At 41.1% G+C, this 22,000-nt stretch overlaps 1 protein-coding gene and 1 long non-coding RNA gene across 7 annotated transcripts in view; one reads left to right on the forward strand and one right to left on the reverse strand.

Moving 5' to 3' along the window:
* The window catches only part of LOC123371289, a 165,421-nt gene that overhangs the window by 119,584 nt on the left and 23,837 nt on the right, over positions 1–22,000 (reverse strand). The gene's annotated exons all lie outside the window — the stretch shown is intronic.
* The window catches only part of RBM47 (RNA binding motif protein 47), a 106,221-nt gene that overhangs the window by 78,823 nt on the left and 5,398 nt on the right, over positions 1–22,000 (forward strand). For 5 of the 6 annotated variants that reach the window (XM_045018710.1, XM_045018708.1, XM_045018712.1 and 2 more), the window contains exons 2-4: positions 14,554–15,713; positions 17,601–17,807; positions 21,256–21,440. In XM_045018710.1, the coding sequence (XP_044874645.1) occupies positions 14,585–15,713; positions 17,601–17,807; positions 21,256–21,440 (1,521 nt within the window). In that variant the 5' untranslated portion in view covers positions 14,554–14,584. Of the gene's footprint in view, positions 1–13,923; positions 13,945–14,553; positions 15,714–17,600; positions 17,808–21,255; positions 21,441–22,000 lie in introns of those variants that run through there. The other variant, XM_045018707.1, reaches the window with a different exon arrangement.

Raw genomic sequence — 22,000 nt, forward strand, 5'->3', positions numbered from 1 at the left:
AAATTCTACTCAGAGTTATATCCACACACTGCACCCACTGATCTCAGTAGAAGTTACACAGCCATATTCCAGGGCAGAATTTTGGTCAGTCTGTTTATACATGAGAAAAGGCAAGGAGTGGACTGGATGAACTTTTGGTTCTTTCCATCCTAAGCTTTCTTTTCCCTATTGTCTATATACTGATTTTAAAAAAAGACACAAAAATAGACTAATCCTTTAAATTGCAAATGAAAAACCTTGCTATTTGCTGTCATTTGTTATCAAGATCCTACATGTACATAGTCCAAAGTAAAACATTCCCTCTTTTCCTAGAAAGAAGTGTTTTTCTTTAGCAGAGTATTTGTAAAGAAAGCACTCTTATCTGTGTTAGAACTCTGGTTTTGTAATTTTCATGGCAAACATACTCTGTAAAAACATTTCTCATTAAAACCTGGACATCTATCATCACAAATATTTGCAGCATATTGAATTATTACATTGCACTTGATTCATTTTCATTACTAATGACATTGGTAAGACTATTCATGCATATAAAATAGGTCCAAATACAAGAAATTGGGGGTTTTATCGTAGTGTTAGCATTATTACTATTATTGTTATAGGTGTGTTACAAAATAAAGATGGGGTGAAATCCAGGCCTCATTGAAGTCATTGGGAGTTTTTCCATTCACTTCAATGGGACCAGGATTTCACCTGTGACACTAGCTCAGAGCAGCTGGCAATCTAGGGGCCCCAATCCTGCAAATTTTTGCTACTCAGCATGTTGATCACTGTCACCCATTAGTAAGCAATATATCAGGTAGTATTTTACAAGATCAGGTTCTAAACAGCATATGACCTAACATGATGTAGACAAGTGAACAACAAGGAAGTTTACATAGTACAAGGTGACTTTTTTTTTGTATGGGAAGCATGTTAGTTACCCTAACATTTTTATTTAATCGATTTGTATTAGGCTTGTATAGTATTAGATGGATTTCAGAGGTATAACTAAGGGCATAATTTGGCCTGCAGAAACTTTATACCCTTAGTTATGGTGATGATGACTGAAATGGAAAGAACTCAGCTTAACCTTCAGATCATGGGTTGAGTTTGCAGGGGTGTCAATTAGAAAAAAAAATATTTTACTTCATAAACTGAACACATTTGATATTGAAATCCCTAAATATGGAACCCTGTGATTCCATTTGAACAGGCACTTCACAGAACAAAATTGCATTCATTTTAAGTCCAAAGTCATGGCCAGAAACTCCACTATTCCTTTACCCAGTCTACATAGCACTGAATTTCTAATCTGGACAATGCAGCCCTAGGAAGCTTATTACTATAAGGATCAAGAAGTACAAGAAGACATTTAGAAGAATTTTGTTGTTCATTTAGTCAATGAATTGTTGACACTAAAGATTTTTTACTGTGGTATAACATGTTGGGTAGCAAGTTTGGGGATAAGAAAGGGGACAAAACTAAAGGACATAGGGAAGGCATTTAGGTTGGGATTTTCAAGAGCACGCATTATTGGCCTAACAGTGCTCCCACTGAAGCCATTGGGAATTTTACCATTGACTTCAGTGGGAGCAGAGTTAGGCTAACGCAGAGCACTTTTGAAAATCCCACCCCTAATTTAAATTTCTTTGCTTTTCTCAATGTTAAAAAACAAACAGCAAAAAACCTTGTTACCAACCGCATAGTTCCAAAAATGAAACTGAAAACACTGAGTGAATTTCTTCTAGTGTGCTTACAGGACCCAATGACTTGTTCTCCTCTTAATAATCCTATGGAGCTTCGCCCCAGTCCTTATGTTGTTAGCAACAATCACCTCACATATGCCCACAACATATGCAGTAAGTAATAAATACTGTAATTTCTATAAAAAGTGCTTTGAGTCTGTAATGTAACTCCCACATGTAAAAGTGGCTATGCATTTGGGGATATTCTTTGTCCATGAATGTCAGGGCCTGGTGAAAAATCTGACCTTATGGGCCCAGGCCTCAAGTCCTTTCTCAAGACTCACTCAGGACAAACTCCTAAATACACATAAGCACCCTATACTGTCTCACAACTCCTTTTCAATAAATATACTAAAGTCTGCGGGAGTTTTGGGTGAGTAGAGAAGACAGTTTTGGGCTTATGGGGCTGATCCAAAGCCCACTGAAATGAATGGAAAGACTCCAGTTGACATCTGTGAGCATTGGATCAGGCCCTGAATGAATAATTGACTCCTTGTTGAAAGTACCATGTTAATATGATAATGGATCGAATACATCTTTACATAGACTCTCTGCATATAGTTTGCTTATTTTATAGTGTTACATTTAGATAAACAGTCTATAGATGTAGCAGGACAGCACTTTTTTTGTTCACAGTTGTTAATGTTTCTATAGCCTTAACAGACAACACCATGTATGTAAGAAAGAGTGGAATACAACATTAATGTTAGCAAAGTGAGAATATTGTGATAATTAGTAGTGGCAGGAAATCTAGGTGGCCTGCTTCTCTTTACGTTTTGATTTTTATAAATATTCTAGCCCAAAACGGTAACTTTCCATTTGTAATATTAACATTACTAATTGCTCAGAATAAGTTTAAAGTCACAAGTATAAGGTCTGATGCTGCTTCCATTGAAATCAATGGCAAAACTTCAGTTGATGTTAATGGAATTTGGTTAACATACCTATATTTATGGACCTGTAATTAGTAGAGATGAGAATTCCAAAACCCATAATTTGAATTTTATAGTTTAGAGAATCCCTATGGCCCTGTAAAAATGTATATGGCTGAAGGAGAACAAAAGAGGATGAGAGAGAGAGAGATTGATTCTCTCTTCTCTGGGCTTTCCTACCCTAGGTAGCTACACATGTTTAAGTATTATAGTACATCATAAGAGTAGATATGTATATGTCAAGCAAATATTGAAAAGAAGTTGAAATATATTATGTATACACAAATGACATTTAAAATTAGTTTCTTTGGCATGGAAGCTTATTGTACGAATCTCTGAAATGCTAACGTGAAGATACCCTTTAAAAACTAAGAAAAAAAATATGTCTTTGGTGGGGTTATATGTTTTCCCCTTTCCTAAAAGAAAAAGTTTCAACAGACAAAGCAAATAATATATATAAAAAACTAAAACATAGCCTATCTATATCTATATCTATATGACCTTTCCTGATGTTAACCAAAAAGACTGAGATACACTAGGCAGGCCTTAATTCCACTGCCTTAGTGATTGATGTTGGCCTTGGCTACTGTAACATCTTCCTCTCTACACTTCTCACTCCTTCAGTTTATCTAAAAAGATGCAGCTGAAATCATCTTCCTTTGATTTGACTCTGATCATGTCAGCCATTAATATCCCTTAATTGGCTCCCTCTGTGTAACTCTATCCTCACCTTTGAGGTTCTGCATAGCTCTACTCCATCTGTGTGTCAGCCCCTGTTTTGTCCTAAACATATTGTTCCACCCAGTCCTCTCTCTCTCTTTCCTTCTCCCTCTCTCAACTTTGTGACTTTTTTCATGTCTGTTTGGAACAGCTTCCTCTTTCCCATCTGCTAAGCGTTTGCCCTCTCCTCCAAATCCTCTCAAAATGAATTCCCTTTGCTAGTCTCCCAAAGCCGACCTTCTCTCCTACACTGGGCTCCCACACTTTACTGCTTTGCAATGTATCGGTCTAAATTAGCCTCAAGGGCGGAGAGCCATCATCATACACAGCTGTATACACGTATACCTCTGCCACCCTAAACATTGTCATAAAAAGGAACTGTATATATTTCCTTTCAGATCCAACACCCATCAAAATCAATGGGATTCTTTCCATTAATTTTAACAGGACAGAGCTCTATGGCCCTAATTCAGCAAAGCACGTGTTTTATATTCACTTTACATTTTGTGTGTGTGTTTTTAAAAAGGGGGACTGGCAAAAGAGACTGGCTGAAACCAGTTACTCCCTTTTTGCAGTAACATAGGGTACGAACTTCAGCCTTCAGCTGAAGTAAGTTTTAGGGTTTGGCATTTCACTGTGTGGCTGCAAATGTGGATAGAGACTTTGATTCAGCTCCCCTCAAAGTCAGCGGGAATCTTTCTTTGACTTCGGTGAGAACTGGATATGGCCCTTAAAATAAAAATTTGGCATCATGACCTATAAGAAGTAACCTTATCTGTGTGGCTTTGCTGACTCTCAGCTGACTCCTCTGCCAACAGGCTCCTACTAACCCACCTGTGATGAATACACTGTCTACACTACCAGTACAACTAAATCAGGTAGCCTGGTTACAACAGGTTGTTCCCAAATCTGGTTACACACACAAGGCCTGATCCTGTATTCTCTTGCAGTAGAAAGTACTGTACCATGTAGTAAGTGTTTACAAGATTGGGCTACAGCATGGTTCAGACCACCATGCTGTAACCAGGCTCCCTGCTATGGTTGTACCTAAATATAGCCGGGGCTACAACTAAGTTTGGAGTCAGAAGTCTCAGCCTTCTGCAGCCATGTACAGCTTAGCAGATGAAAGAAAAATATTTATTAAATCAAATCTAAAGTGAATGCCTGCACTATACCTAAGTGGCTGTCAAAGCAGGTCACATGACAATCTTGCCAAGAAGGGGAACATAAATTATAACAGATACAATTGCTGTATGCAAATCAAAGACAATTTTAAATGTTACCGTATATTTGAAACACAATTCTAGAGTCAATACACTATTTTTGATTAAAGTTTTTAACTTCATTTTTATTTCCTCAGAAGGGATCTTCAAACAGGTATATTGTTTTCAATATTCAAAAGTATTGCCATTGCATTGAAAAAACTCACACTAATGCTGGTGTTTCTAAAACTGGATGCTGATTTAATTTATAACATTTTAAATATTATTTTAAATCAGGCATTGCAAATAATTTAACTTCAGTGCTTTTTTAAAAACAACAAGGATGTTTTAAAAGACTATTTGACTTTCTCTACAACTGTAATGGTGCTTTGTAGCTGCAAGTGAATTTCAGAGGCAGGGCTACTGTATACAAGGAATTTTAACTAAATAAAAGGGTCACACCTAAAACTGAAACTAATATTTTACTGTGTCAACATTACGCAGGACCTTTTATTAAGATGCCCTCTATGGACACTTTGTTTATAGCGTGACTTTACTATAACACCTGATGAAATCAGCTAGCAAGGTTGTGTAGTGCAAAATTGAGACTTTTCTAGCAGCAAATCTGACTGACATGTTTTCACTAATGAATGTGGCATGATCTTTTTATGCAGTCTATCACAGGAAATGTATTTTAGACTTTTATATTAAAGTCACTCAGTAATCATAAATGCCCTTCTGAAAACCAGACTAATAGGATTTGTCCTAGAGCTTAAAATAACTCACTGGTGGTGATATTTTAGAGAACCTCATCAGATAATCAGGTAATTTTATTTTTAAATTTCCTATTTTAGCAGGCTCCAAAAATCAACCAGAGTTGCACTATATAGGTTTGATCCCAAATTAAATTATCCTGTGCTGCTGATGTTTAATAGAAGCTCTGCAAACTCCTGGGCTCCACGGCCATGGAACCTACCCCACTTCTGAAGGGGAAGTTAAAGTGCAGAGTGGCTGGGTTATAATCCAAGATGCAATGCTGCAAACCCAAACCTACAGTGAATGCTCCTCCTCTCTAATACAGAATCCTCCTGCGCTGGCCAAGACCACCCCATCACATTCCCTTCCCTAGTACATAATCTTTTCTTCAAATAGTTTCCCACCAGTACATATTTCCCGAGAACTTCTCCCATCCATTTTCCCAGTGCATAAAGATAACTTTGTCCTCTTACTCCCCTGCAAGAACAAGAAGACACTATAGTCAACTTCTTGTCACCTAGCACCTCTGCCTTAAGTGCTGATCCTGAGTGGATCAGTGTCTCCTGGAGTTGCTGGCACAGTCCTCTTCAGGTGAGGCCCATCTGTCTCAGTGCTGAGCTTTTATAGGAGCCCATTCACCTCTCTGCTTCTTTTTAAAGTGCTCCTGTAGAATCTGCATGAGCTTCTTCCTGCCAGCTTGCTTTGGAATTCTTGGCCACAGAGCTGGGCTATGTGGGGGACTTCCCTGGTGGGCTGACCCATTTGTTGACAAGCTAAGCTTGCTGAGGAATCAGTATCTATGGTCAATGGGCACTTGCGTGGCTCACCAGGATCTCCGTCTATCTTAGTTTCTGTAAGGCACCTGTCACCATGCTATTTGATCACTGAAGTCTGTGGATGTTTCCTGAAGCACTGTGTCTTCTTTCACTCAATTTCCCAAACATGTTTTGCAGTTAATTGTTTTCAGGTATTTTCCAATCACTTCACTTCACTTCTGGTGCCATTCACTGACCTTGATACACACTTACATGATGCCACTAACTAACCCTACTGTAGATCAAATCTCAGAACACAGGTACAGGGTTGAATGCATACATAAATAAGATTCCTTAATAAAACATGTGAGCCAGATAGAATGTACATTTGCAGTTCAACAGCATCTCTCAAACATCCACATTATGTTTCCTATTCTGTTGTACTATAGCTGAAGGGCTAATTTCAGCAGCGATGTAAATGGTTGTGTAACCCCACAAGGCACTTAGTACCATTGTGGATGTGGGCCTAAGTCTCAATTTTAGGAGCCACTGTAACCCACAAAACTCCTCCTTGGTTGCCTGTACTGAAATACACTCGGCACCTACATATTTGCAGTAAAAAGCTCCCTGGGCTGCTATGTTTCTGTCTCTGGGCATGCACACTGCTGCCTCACTCTAGGTGTCGGGATGCCGATCTCCCACCTGAGCCCCACAGTAATCCACCCAGGGTGAAGATAGGCATTCCTTTGAATAACTCACCCCTGGTGCCTGATCTGGTAAGCAGCCTCTGAGCATGCCTACCAGATCAGGTCTCATTCAAAATCTGCTCAGAGGAGGAGGTACTTGATGATGCCTACATTGTAGCTTTTAGCCCAGGGGTTAGTGCACTTGCCTGGGATGGGAGGGACCCAGGTTCAACACCCCTCTCTGCCTGAGGGGAAGAAAGGATTTGAACAGGAGCCTCCCACACATCTTAGGAAAGTGCCCTAACTAATGTGGGAATATTTTGATGTGGGGATCCCTCAAGTTCTCCTGCTGAAGCTGTTTGCATTTTGGGTAACTAATTAAAGCGTGGTTGGAGCAGGGGGACTGGACCCAAGGTCTCTCACCTGCCAGATTGGTACTCTAACCACCAAGGTAGAGAATCTCTCTCATTCTGCATATGTGGCCCAATGACTCTTTAAGCCCATCTGAGTGTTCTAACTATGTGGCTAAAAGTTATAAGATGGCAGGGCCAGCTCTAGGGTTTTTGCCGCCCCAAGCAGCAAAAAGAAAAAGAAAAAAAAAAGGCCACAATCGTAATCTGCAGCTGGTCCTTCGCTCCGAGAGGGAGTGAGGGACCTGCCCCCAAATTGCCACCAAAGACCCGGATGTGGAGAGGGTTCCTGGTTGTGGAGCGCAAGCATCATCAGGGCTGCAGGAAGGCACCTATCTCCATGAGATGGGTAGGGTTTAGGACACACCTCCTCTTGTTGGCATCTCCCATTGGCTAACCTATGTGGCTTCATGCTTAGCATGCTGGCTTTTGTGGATTGAATTCATAGAAAAAATTTTAGGGTCAGAGGGTGTAAGTGACAAAGCCTAAGTTGCAGGAAAATGTCTGTAGCATTGAGTTTTTCAGGTTTAAATCTATTTGCTAAACTAATAATTTTCATCTCAATTTTTTTTAAAGAAGCTGCTGAAAAGCAATAGAATGGATAATTAAAATCTAGGCATATTTATTCCAACACAGAAAAAGGACTTGACTCAGACTCATGGGCTGGTGGGTGGCAATACAGAAGGCAGAAAGCTGACATCCTCATTTGTGAGGATTCATCACGTAGACCAGCTGAACATTTGAAGCCATTTTGTTGTGTTTCCCCAGTAGCAGCAAAATGGTGTCAGGAAAGATAATTATCAGTGTGTTGATTCACATTCACACATTCTCCAAGATATCTCAAAAGTTTTCCTGTCTTCTAGGCACAATCATTTTCTTTCCCCTCGACTCCATCACATCACTGGACCCACTTTTCCCAGATTTATATCCATCCTACCCTTGAGTCAGCCAACTCTGCTTGCACATATCAATGGAGGTCTCATCACATGACAGTCTTTAAATAGAAATTAATCTTCAGTTCCTGGAGACTCCTGAAGAACCCTGAAGGTTTGGCAGCCCTACAGCCTTTCATCCAAAAGAGGATCACATGAGAATCCTTTCAGAGCCCTACAACATTTCTTACTCTTTAATTGTTGTCTGGAGTGTTGCTGTAGCCACGTTGGACTCAGGATATTTCTTAGGCTTTGTCTACACTGGCACTTTTGTTGTTAAAACTTTTGTCACTCAGGGGTGTGAAAAAAACCAACCTCCCCCCGAACTACGAAAGTTTTAATGACTAAAAGCGCTGGTGTGGACAGCACTTTGTCAGCGGGAGATGCTCTCCTGTCAATGAAGTTACCACTCCTCATTGGGGGTGGTTTTATTTTGTTGCTGGGAGACAGCTCTCCTGGCAACAAAGAGCAGCTACACTGCACACCTTACAATAGCGCCGTTGTAAGGTGCACAGTATAGACATAGCCTTAATCTTTAGACAATCAGAATCCACAGTAGTGGCTGAGGTACAAGTGTCTATGCAGATTAGATAGATAATCAACCAGAAGGGTTGCTGATGAGCAAAGGAAAACTATCATGTATCCCAAGGGCCAAGTGTTCTGTCTCTCCTGAACCCCTGGTTCCTGCTCACCCGGGCAGTGAGAGGCCAGGATAGGGGATTTAAACTGAGATTCCTGCATACCCCTGAGGAGCTCAACCAGCAGCCCTTAAAGGTAGCCCAAACTGGGTTTGGTTTTTGGAACATAAATTGTTAAACTTTTAATTGGAAAGAGGATGAGGGGGGAGGCATAAAAGGAAAATAGTCACACTGTATATCATAAATACCATATATGTGCAGATATTAAACAAATGATTTTCAAAGATAGCCTTGAGGTTAAGGCACTGCAGTAAGACTCTTGAGATCTGGCTTCAGCTCCTGACTCTGATACAGACTTCTTGTGTAGCCTTGGGCAAGTTACACAATATTTCCATGTGTCAGTTCCCCATCTTCCACAATGGAATAAATACTTCCCTACCACACAGGAATGCTGTGAGGAGAAAGTCATTCATTAATATTTGTGAGGTGCTTATATACTATGGTGTATAGTATATATAAGTAGGTAGGTAGATGGATGGATATTATTCCTTAAATATATTCCATTTTTTAATCAATGCTTTGTATCGTTTTTTAAAATTCCTGAGTATTTCAGAGATTGCACATGCACTACCACAGTAACTATAGCAACCACAATTTTAATCCATTCCCAGATAATTAGTCACATAACACTTGTTAACTCCTACAGTCTCATTTTCACAACAGTTTAGATTAGGAATGGTCTTTTCTTCATATGATCCTGTGTCATTGTGAAGCTGGTGCAACCTCCTCTTTGGATATACTAGATGAGGAATTGAGCTCCTATGTATCATAAGACCATGTGCTTCAAAGTGTAAATATATATTTTCTGGTTTTCCCCATATTAGTCATTCCTAATGGAAATAAGGAAATCATCTGACTCAATCCAGCCTACTAAATGTGTACAATATTAGCTCTCACACTGCAGAGATACAGTTTTCATGGTAACAGATTCAAGTTTCAATTGACAGTTTATTATACAATAACAAAATGTACACATGGTTCTGTACATTTCAGAAAAACATTTTAAAATTAATATTGTGCATGAGATTGGTTGCTATAAAGTCTTGCCCACTCATCTTTGAAAAATCAATCTAACGTATGAAAAGTAACAATAAAAGTAACAATAAAAATTAGAATGCCCTGAAAACATGTACTGTGTGTTTTTCTGGCCAAGAGAAATTTTACCTAAACTTTGTGAAGATTTCTGTTGTGTCATGCAGCAGGCGAAGCTAAAATGTGTGTTTAACTAAGTGAGTAAAATAGCTTATGTGGGCCAAAGTGAAGTCTCTAAACAGTTCTGGTCTCTGCACTCTGTGCTACTGCAGTAACAACTGGGCACCCATAAGGAGCCATGTTCTACAGTACCGGTGGCTAGCTATGGATGAGAAAGAACACATGGAAATGGAAAAAGCAGAGTGGGGAAAGAACTTGGAGGGAAACAGCGAGAGAACGTGGGGAAACAAAGGGGTAGATAGATTGGTGAAAGAAGTGGAATGGAACAGACAGGAAGAGAATCTGAAAAAATACCCAGGATAGAGAAAAGAGACATGAAAAAATAAAGAGAACAGAGACAGAAAAAGTCAGAACACTGAGGCTTGGTATACATGTAAAGCTTTTACTGGCATTGCTATGTCAATCAGGAGTGTGAAAAAACTATACTCTTGACCAACATAGCTATGCCAACAAAACTCCAGCATAGAAGCAGCTATGCCATCAGAAGCTATGCCATCAGCAAATCAGATCAAAATGTTGTGTTTTGATTGAGAAGTTTTATTTTCATTTTGATTTTAATTGTTTTTAATATATATTTTGAAACGGTTGTTTTGAAACAAAAATATCAAAATGTTCCCTTCCTATATTGTCAAAATGGAATTGAAATTTTTATTTTAATTTTTCTAAATGAAATTTCATCAAAATTGACACACTCCCAAAGAATGCATCAATTTTGATGAAACAGCATTTTCCAACAGGAAAATATTCCATCAGAAATTTTTCTAACTTGAACCACTATGTGCACATGTTGATATATTACACTCCCCACATCCATACATAAAGTGGGTTAGGTACCAACAGTCTAAAGTTTACATTTGGTGCCATGAGCCGTATTTTATTTGTAAGAAGTGTTGTTCTAAGAAGTTACTTCTCACAGTGTCTTGAGGTACTCTGACTAAACTTTATGTATTACTAGCAGTGGATAACTGATTCCAGGAACAGGTATAGTAAGTATAGCTATCTCACTGTGACACTGAAGTTGTAGACATATCCTGAAACTTAGGGAAAATTCCCTGCCAAAGACTTGAAATAACTGAGATGATGGAGTTGATTTTTAGAATTCTTGAGGGGGAAAAAAAATTAAAAATTTCTTAACGAGATCTCATTAAAAGAAAGAAAATACCTACAAATGTCCCTCTCTCTAACCCTCTAACATGCACCCACTGCTCTACCTTCCACTTCTGTGAGGAGTGCTGATGTTTAGATACAGAATATTTCTGCTTCAAACAAGAACAACAAAAGATATGAAAGGTCACACAAGCAGGTTTTGAAACTTGTTTTTAAAACTGATATCAGGTATAGAGCCCATAATGGTCTCTGGCTCTAGCGACTGAGTTGCTCAAAGATTATTTATGTGCTACTACTGTTAAAAGCTACTGAAGATTCTCCTTTATAGATGAAACTGTTATTGGTCGTGAGTTACATCCTTTCCATTTGCATCAGGCCTGTTCAGAGACAGAACTCTCCCTTTCATCCCCCCCAGGATACACAGACCCCAAGGAGTTGCTCTGTGGCACCTGTGACCCAGGCTTCTGCTTCACAGCCTCCCTCGGCACATCAGAACCTCATTAGTTCCACTGCCTCTTGGCAGTATGTACCTGTGGAGTGCAACATTTGCCCTGCATGCAAGAGATTCTCTACTAGCTTTCAGTGGTAGCAACACTTATAGCCTCTTTTCAGAACTCCTGTCCTATAAAATTAGATCTTTACGTGCTTCCTCTGTTTTACAGAAGCGCTCAGCTCTGAACAGACAAGCATAAAGACCTGGCATACATATTGTTCCAGCAGAACTATGTCAGACTGACTAAAATCTACTAACTAAGACCAATCTGTCCATGCTCGGACTTCAACCAATTTTATTGAAAATAGATCTTGTCAAACAATCATCACTGAATAGGGGTGTTTTTAGTGATGTTCTGCAGGGATCAGTACTAGGCCTAACACTACTCAGTATTTTCATCAATGATCTGGAATATAAACTGGCAGATGACAAAGTTTGGCAGAAAGATAAATAATGATGAGGACAGAGAAGTCATACAGAGCGATCTGGATCATTTCATAAACTGGCCCCATTCAAACAAAATGTGTTTTAATGCAGCCAGATACAAGGTGATACATCCAAGAGCAAAGGATGCAAGTCATGCCTACATAATGGGGGACAATATCCTAGAATGTAGTGACTGAAAAATTTAAGGGCCATAGTGGACAAACAGCTCATATGAGCTCTCTGTGAAGTGCTGTGCCAAGAAAAGCTAATGAGATGGTTGGATTTCTAAACAGGGGAGTTGCGAGGTGTTTTTTCCTATGTAGATAGCATTGGTGAGACAGATACTAGAATACTGTATGCAGTTCTGGTGTCCACAGTTTTAAAAGGATGTTGAAAAGCTGAATAGGGTGCTGAGAAGAGTCACAAGAATTATTCAAGGGCTGGAAAAAAAATCCTTATTGTGACGAACTTAAAGAGCTCAATCTGTTAAATTTATCAAAAAGAAGAGTGAGAGGTTGTGTGTCTAAGTACCTTCATGGGGAGAAAATACCAAGTACTAAAGAACTCTATAATCTAACAGACCAAGGGACAATAAGAATCAATGGCTGGAAGCCAAAGTCAGACAAATTCAAATTAGAAATAAGGAACAATTTTTAACAGCAAGGGGTGATTAACCAATGAAACAAACTACCAAGGCAAGTGATGGATTCTCCATCTCTTGATGTCTTCTGATCAAGACTGGATGCCTTTCGGGAAGTTATGCTTTAGTCAAACATAAGTTATTTAGCTCCATACAGGGACTACTCGGTGAAATGTAATGGTCTGTGGTATACAGGAGGTTACACTAAATAATCTAATGGTCCCTTCTGTCTTTAATATCTATGAATCAATGATCTTCAAAATCCAAAAGCAAATATTCTTTTGTTTGAGCTAGAGCAAAATCACCATTAGCACTCAGTTGTAGTAGCAGTTAGCATTTCTATCCTCTTTTTGAGGCAAGACTATCTCAAGAACTAGACAGACAATACCTCCCTCACTGGTGTTCTACTTGGATACAGAACAAAATTTCATAAACTGTTTTTCCTTTTCCAGTAGCTTTACTGTGCTGATTGTGTAGCGACACTAGGTGAGTGAGGAAATATCTTTTATTGGAGCAACTTCTGGTGGTGAAAGAGATAAGATTTTGAGGTACACAGAGCTCTTCCTCAGGTCTGGGAAAGGTGCCACAGCTAAATACAAGGTGGAACAGATTGTTTAGCATAAGTAGTTAACACATATTCTAAGGGACCATACAAGGTGAAGTGGGCAATTAATGCTGGTTTGTAATTGGAGATTTTTTCTGTAATGCCTGAATTATTCTTTTCAGCTTCTGTAAAGTAATTAATTAACACATTTGTCTTCTTTAGTAAGTTAGACACCATAACAAAAACAATTAACTCAACTGGCAACTAGGAAGCTCATCTAAATTTACCAGATTACTGCAAGGGGACCAAAACCATTCCTTACATAAACCATGTTAAAATGGTTTTATTTCCATTTCAGGTTTTATTCTGCAAGTCCATAGAAACCTGGAAGTTCTTAGTTTACAAGTACTGTTCCCAGTGCTTAATAAGCCTTGCCCATATTTTGCTGTAAAATTACTTAGTACCTAATTGACCATGAGTATAGGGTACACTGATAGCGAGGATTTCAACTGGGAACCATGGAAATGGGGAGTGCTGGTTCTGTAGGATCAGTCTCGTTTTCTGATCCAGCAGTAGCCCCTTTTTACCAGAAGATCAGGCTCCATTGGGTTTTGAGGATCCAGGTGGCTGCTGTTCTCCGAGGTATCCTTCGCTCTGTGGCAGAAGCTATCTGCATCGAGTGCCATGTCTACTCTACCACTTATGTCAGTAAAACTTATGTTGCTTAGGGGCGTGAAAAAAAACAATCCCGAGTGATACAAATTACACCAGCTTCTCCTGCTGACATAGCTACCGCTGCTCATTGTGGGTGATTTAATTATGTTGATGGGAAAGCTCTCTCCCGCCAGCATAGAGTGGCTACATGAGAGATCTTACAGCGGCGCAGCTGCATTGGTATAGCTGCACTGCTGTAAGCTCTCATGTAGACATAGCCCAAGTAATACTACTTGAAGCAGCATTTACCCAGGTTACATGCCTATACTCACCTCCGAGTGGAATTTTGCACAGACTTAGGGTGCAAGAACAAGAGCTACATCGTTCATGGGAAGTTGGACACCACCTTCCTCCATAGCCCCTTTTAGATTCTCTCATACAAGGGGAAGATTTGAAGGAAACTCATCTCAGGGAGTTTCCTGGGCCAGTATCCACTGCATGCAGGAGAGTATATTTTGCTATTTAACTTTTATGTTTTGTATTTAATAGTCATCCCGTTCTTGAAAAATAAACTTGCACATAAACTGCAGAAAAAAGTCAGATTCCTGTCATGTTAACAACAGCTAATTAATGTCCTCCTTTCCCTTCTCTTTGTTTAGGTTTCATCACACTTTGAATGATTTTGACATAATGACAGCTGAGGATTCCACTGCTAGGATGAGTAACGACTCCTCCAACCTGTCTACAACCAAAGTTCCTGAAGGTGTCGCTGGGGCACCTAACGAGGCGGCTCTGTTGGCACTCATGGAGCGTACTGGATATACCATGATTCAAGAGAATGGGCAGCGCAAGTATGGCGGACCACCACCTGGCTGGGAGGGGCTGCACCCTCCTCGAGGCTGTGAAGTCTTTGTTGGTAAAATTCCCCGCGATGTGTACGAAGACGAGCTAGTGCCTGTGTTTGAGTCCGTAGGACGTGTCTATGAAATGCGCCTGATGATGGACTTTGATGGGAAAAATCGGGGCTATGCTTTTGTTATGTACACACACAAGCACGAAGCCAAACGTGCCGTCAGAGAACTGAACAACTACGAAATCCGTCCTGGTAGGCTTCTAGGTGTTTGCTGCAGTGTGGATAACTGCAGGCTGTTCATTGGAGGTATACCCAAGATGAAGAAGAGAGAGGAAATACTAGAAGAGATCTCCAAGGTGACAGAGGGAGTGCTAGACGTCATTGTGTATGCGAGTGCTGCAGACAAGATGAAAAATAGAGGCTTCGCCTTTGTGGAGTATGAAAGCCATCGAGCAGCTGCAATGGCGAGGAGAAAGCTGATGCCTGGGAGAATCCAACTGTGGGGCCACCAAATTGCTGTTGATTGGGCAGAACCAGAGATAGATGTTGATGAAGATGTGATGGAGACTGTTAAAATCCTGTATGTGAGGAATTTAATGATTGAAACCACAGAGGATACAATTAAAAAGATCTTTGGCCAGTTTAACCCTGGCTGTGTAGAACGGGTTAAAAAAATACGCGATTATGCCTTTGTGCACTTTACAAGTAGGGAAGACGCAGTTCACGCCATGAACAACCTCAATGGCACTGAACTTGAAGGCTCGTGCCTGGAAGTTACCTTGGCCAAACCAGTAGACAAAGAGCAGTACACTCGTTATCAGAAAGCAGCTAAAGGAGGAGCAACAACAACAACAGAAGTAACTCAGCAACCCAACTATGTTTACTCTTGCGATCCATACACACTAGCGTATTATGGATATCCCTACAATGCTCTGATTGGTCCCAACCGAGATTACTTTGTGAAAGGTTAGTAAGCACAGTTGAACATGATATAATTAGGGGGCATTATTGCCAGCTCTGCTTTCAAGGGGGGGCCATGAATCTGTCTTAAATGGGTAACAGCTGACATGCTTTACATTTTTCTGAACTTACTTTTGCAGCACAGTTCATCATAATTATACTCTGTCTTACTTTATTAATGCTAGTATATTGAAGATATTTTTCTTTTGACAATCCCTTTCTAAGACAGGTGTAAGGTAGGAGTGCACTAGTGGACAGAACACAGGATTGGGAGTCAGGAGATCTGACTTCTATTACCCTGGGCAAGTAACAGACGTTTCCTATAGTTTGAGTACCAGACTTCTTGAGTCTAATTATCCAAAGTGTTGTACATCTGCACCTCCTTTTGACTTCAGCTACAGCGCTGGGTGCTCTGAAAAATCAGATCTTAGGTGTCTCAAAATAGGCATCCAAAATGACAGATGCCTTTGAAAACCTTAGCCATAAACTATCTATGCCTCAGTTACTGCATCTGTAAAAAAACTGATCATACTGTACCCTCCTTTATGAAAAGCTTTGAGATCTGTTGATGAAAGGTGCTATAGAAGTTAGAAGTATTTCTCTAATTATTGGAATTTAATTGTTATTGAATTCTATATATTAAAAATTAACCAAAAAATTAATCATTCAGGCTTAAATTCCAACAATTATAACTGACATTTGTAATTGCAAGTGGTTTTGTACTATCATTACAGAGAATATAATTTGCTGAAATTCTGAAAATGTATTTCCCAGCCAAGTTCAGTGTAACACTAAGCATGATCTTATTATTTTACCACCTCCATAAACACAGAAATATTTGTAAAACCCTAAGTGGTCAAAAGTTCCAGCCTCAGCTCAATCTCCGGATTTAGATCTGTGACTATTTCTGCACCAGGAATCAGTTAATTGCATGTCGGAATCAGAGGCACCAGAGCAGGGGGTGGGCAAGGGGCCATGGCCCTCCCACTTTTTGCCACAGCCCCAGCCCCCTGCCTCTCCTCTTCCCCACCCCCCAAGACCTCAGCAGCTGTAAGGAGCTGCAGACCCTCCGCCTGCTCGAGGTGGAGGGCCCCGAAAGCAGCCCCGAGCCTGTGTCCCCACCCCTCAAGTCCCCTGCCCAGGGTCCGCAGCTCCCCACAGCTGTCCGTGTGGCTCTTACCATGGTTTGGCTGTGGCTCATCGGCCCCTGAGGCCCTGCCCCAGGCCAGGCCAGAAGCCAAGTCAGGGTAAGAGCCATGTGTGCAGCTGTGGGGAGCTGCAGACCCTCCATCTGTCCTTAGAGGGAGGCCCAGGAGGTGGGGATATGGGCTGGGGGCTGCTCTAGGGCCCTTCACCCTGAGCAGGTGGAGGGGTTCGGGTTCCCTGGCCTGGCTCTGGCTTCCGGCTTGGCCAGAGGGCAGGGCTTTGGGGGGAAGAGGAGGGGCAGGGGTGGGGCCATGGATGGGGCCTCATGCCCTCTCCCCCAGCTTTTAGGAAAATTCCATCACTCCTGGTCTGAGTACCCAGACAACCTGCCATAAAACTACCACTACATCCCAGGACCAAAAGCACCATAATAATATGTGCAAAATTGCTGATATAAATTCAACATTATTAATAAATTCCAGAGAATACCAAAGTCTGAACTAAACCACTAAAATTTAGTCATGCAAGGAATAGTACTACGAACAACAGAAAATGCATTGTCTGATTGTGCATTCCTGATTCGAGGAAGATTCCCTTTGTTTTCAAGAACAGAGTCATTCAAATTCAGCTATTCTAACTTCAGCAAGCTTATTACTATCCAAATGCCTGTACGTGGGGGTGTTAAGCATTTCCCCCATTGCTGTTACTGTGTTATTCATCCTCATTTTGTTATGTTGTTATTATAAGCAGGCAGCATAAGAGGCAGAGGGCGAGGTGCAGCTGGCAACAGAGCCCCTGGCCCCAGAGGTTCTTATCTGGGGGGATATTCTGCAGGCCGTGGCATATATAGCAGATACCACGAAGGGAAAGGAAAACAGCAAGAAAAAGGATATGAGCTTGTACCCAATTTGGAGTTGTCTGCTGTCAATCCAGTTGCCATTAAACCTGGTGCAGGTTAGTATAATTACTAGGTTGGGCAAACCTGTTGGGAGGTGGGTGGGGAGAAGAGGCTTGAAATTCAGCCCATTCTTTGAACTGAGCTTGAACTTTTTGGATTCAGATTGGTTTGGGTAAATTAACACACCACCCAACCAGCTGTGGTGATACTTAGGATATATTTATGGCTGGGACCAGTAGGTCTGTATTCTTCCTGCCGAGTTTGTCCAATTGTCCTATTCAAATCTGACAATCACCATCTTCTCTACAAATGTGAGGCAGCAAATGCATTTTCCAGCACCACTCACTGATGGTTATTAGCTATGCTCACTTGTGTGGGCTCCACAGGCCAAACGAACAAGATAGTTCCACACCTAGGTGTCCTCTCCAGGTCCAACATATAGCAACACAGCTGCTGGTTTCAGAGGCTGCTGCTCTGTTTGCTAGAGAACAAAGACTAGGGGTCACATTCCTCCCTGTTTATCTCCTTTGATGTTAGTGATTACATCAGGGGTGACTTTGGCCCCCTGACTACAGACATCTAGAAGACAAAGCAGGCAGATCTCCCTATGTGAGGATTTCCTTGGTGTGGGAGAGTCCCCAGCTGGCACAGAGTTGGCAGCACTGGTTTCTATGTCACCTTTCTGGAGCCTCCAGTTTAGGATTATGGTAGAGCAGGAATGGGATGGCCAGATCACACAGTGCTCCAGCAATTCCTGGCTGGCAGATAGCCCCTTAGGTGCTATTACTAGCCGACAAACTTTAGGACAGCCTCTAGGCTGTTCTAAGTTACACTGGGCAAGTGGAGAACCAGCCACAGGATCAGGGAACAGCAACTAGTTCCTTTCTACCACCCCCTTAGCAACAGCCTATGGAAGCTGGGTGCAGCTGAGAATCTAGCCCTTGGTGTTTATAGGAGAAAATGGTAGTGGCTAGAATGAAGTTGTGGAAGTCCGCAAGACTCTGTTTGAATAGCCTTCTGTTTGGGCTAAATATTATGAGGTAGAATCTACATTCAAGTGACCAGAGTGAGCCACTGAAAGAAGTAATCATGTCCTCTCCCTAGTGTAATCATAATTGTAACAGACATACTAATAATAAAACACCACTGATGTTACAGTAAAAATGCACTTGATTGTAGTTGTAACATTATGAAATACTCTAATAACAATCAATTACAAATAAGTGGAAATCACTTTTAAGATATGCACTTATCTTAAATAAAATAAAAAAAGATGAACACTCCTAAAGGAAGATGCCATCCTGACAGTTTGATGATGTAGTTTGAGAAAAGAGGCATTCAGCTTAGTATTTGCATGACAAAAGTAGATGATTTTCAAAGACTAGGTCTGTTTTCAAAGAAAGATTTGAGATAATTTAACCTATATCCTCAGACTCTCTAGGCAAAATGTCAGTTATCAGAGAGAGCATTCTCACCAGGGCTGGTGCAACCCATTAGGCGACCTAGGCAGTCGCCTAGGGCGCTAACATTTGGGGGGCGGTGACTGCAGCGGCCAGACCTTCCGCCGCCTCTGTCAGGGGTGGCATTTTGGGGGCAGGACCTTCCGCTGCCTCTGTCAGGGGTGGCATTTTGGGGGGGGTGGGACCTTCCGCCGCCTAGGGTGCCAAAAAAGCTGGTGGAGCCCCTGATTCCCTCCCTTCATAATTGTGAATATATCTTAGGAGTTTCAGGTATTGCTAAAGATTATTTGAAAAATGATTTTTGATATACACACTATATTCTTGCCTAGTAAATATTTATTTACAGTATCTGTCTAATTTATTAGAAATCCAAAGACAGGCCAAAAGCAGACTCTTGAGTTCACATATTTCCAGATTTTAGGAAGGTTTGGATTCAAATCCCTAGAGCCAAACCTGCCCCTATGGTACTGGTTCCAATACTTGAATGGAAAGGGCTAAGTTCTGATCCCTGTCAACGTGTGCTCAAACTCTTATAAAAAGAGGTGTTCTTGTGAAGTGGTGGTTTTTTTGTTTTGTTTTGTTTCGTTGGGTTTTTTTAAACCAAAATGGTGGAAAACAGAACTGCTGATCTCACATGATTTCTGCCAGTTTGGAATAAACTCCTGCAAGATTTATTCATAGAATATCAGGGTTGGAAGGGACCTCAGGAGGTCATCTAGTCCAACCCCCTGCTCAAAGCAGGACCAATCCCCAGACAGATTTTTGTCCCAGATCCCTAAATGGTCTTCTCAAGGATTGAACTCACAACTGTGGGTTTAGCAGGACAATGCTCAAGCCACTGAGCTATCCCTCCCCCCAACACCATTGAAACCAAACTTTGATTGGCAGGGATAGCTCAGTGGTTTGACCATTGGCCTGCTAAACCCAGGGTTGTAAATTCAATCCTTGAGGAAGCCATTTAGGGATATGAGGATTAGTCCTACTTTGAGCAGGGGGTTGGACTAGATGATCTCCTGAGGTCCCTTCCAATCCTGATATTCTATGATTTGGCTTCAGATCTGATCCATGGCCTAAAGCTAATTCAGATCCCAATCCAAACATCATCTCTTCCAGCCATCTGTAGTCATTCAGTTATCTATAAATTTATTGTTGAAAGATTAATTAATCAAAAGCTGACTGTACATTTTGAGGAACACACATTGCTGGAGATTTTCAGCAGGACAAATTTGCTTCCTAAGCAATGCAGCCAAACTCCATTCAGAAATGTGTACAGACTCACACCCCTTGCATGTATAACCCTCACTGTCCACGGCTCTTTCCCCTTGTTCTTCTCTTTATTGCACGTTACCTGCTTTTTGACATGAGAAGAAAGGAGTAAGAGGTTTTTTTAATTAAATAAATAAGCTGAGACCAGAGTCAAGCAGAAAGATGTGATGAAATATGTGCAGCTAAATTAAGCCAGAAAAATACACTACAGTAAGTAACTATAGTGCAGAGTTGGCTAAAGTGAAGCCTATAGGCCAGCTGCTACCCACAGAGTTACACAATACAAATCACACTCTTCTTTTCATACAGCAATTCTGCCTATGGAAACTTCAGGTCCCAGAATGCAATACTCCCACCTTGATCTCAGAGGCAGTAACTAAGATCAAGATGGAGCACTGCATGCTCAAACGGATCATCTCCTTAGACCACTAGATGAGGACAACTGTAATCTGAACAGATTTCTGTAAATTTGATGTAGCCTTCACGTTTTCAGTGTGACCCTCATGGGGGAGGGTCCTGCTTTAAGAGCCCATTGAGATAAAAGTGTTTGAAAACTATGCAGTACATACAAAATTGTAGTACTGAGTCCATGAGCACACCTTGAAATATTTATAGTAATTAACATATGAATTGAGAAGCACCCCTAAGACCTTGTATGTTGTATATCACAGTGATGAGCGTGGTGTAAATTACCTAGCAAGAGAGGTTTCTTTTACCTTGGAAAGAAAGCACTGTAGATGCAACTCCAATACGTTTTTGTGTATGTGGTCTGTTCCAGTGGCAATCCCTGCTATTGGAGCCCAGTACTCCATGTTTCAGGCAGCTCCAACAGCCAAGATGATGGAAGATGGCAAAATCCACGCAGTGGAACATATGATCAATCCCATTGCTGTCCAGCAGGATCCAGCTAGTGTAGCAGCAGCAGCTGTTATACCTGCAGTGTCAACCCCTCCACCTTTTCAGGTAAATTCAGTATGTAGTCCTTGCTAAGCTTACCTTGGTACATTGAAACCCTGGCCTCTTGCCATGCTGCAGTTTAAAGGGAGATTGTTTAGTTATTAGACTAAAAAAAACCAGCCCTCCCTTGACAGTTGTCTCACACTGCAATAAATCACTTAGCCTCAAACTGGTAAAGTATGAGTCACATTAACTATTGCACAGATTAGCTAAATCTCAAAAGGAGTGTTCTGTGTAGAGCTGGAGTGCTACTGCACAGCCTCAACATGCCTCTGCCAGAACTGTGTGCCCTGATGCTATGCTAGGGTCTCCTTGGGCTTGTGGGGGGAAGAGTTGAGAAACTTGCAACACTGGCTCCCTCTTCAGTTTAGGGTCTTTTTCCATCTCATTTTAATTTATTTTCTCCTCCCCATATAGCACAGGGCAGGGGAGCATATTGGCCACAGAGAAAAAGGAAGGTGGTTAAAGCACAGGTAGAAGCAATTCTACTTGTGCCTTGGCTTTACTACAGAGTTGCTGTGCAACATTAACTATTCTGTACTTCACTTACCCAGTCTGTCAAATGG

Source organism: Mauremys mutica, chromosome 5 (genome assembly GCF_020497125.1).
Source record: "Mauremys mutica isolate MM-2020 ecotype Southern chromosome 5, ASM2049712v1, whole genome shotgun sequence".
Taxonomy (NCBI): Eukaryota; Metazoa; Chordata; order Testudines; family Geoemydidae; genus Mauremys; species Mauremys mutica.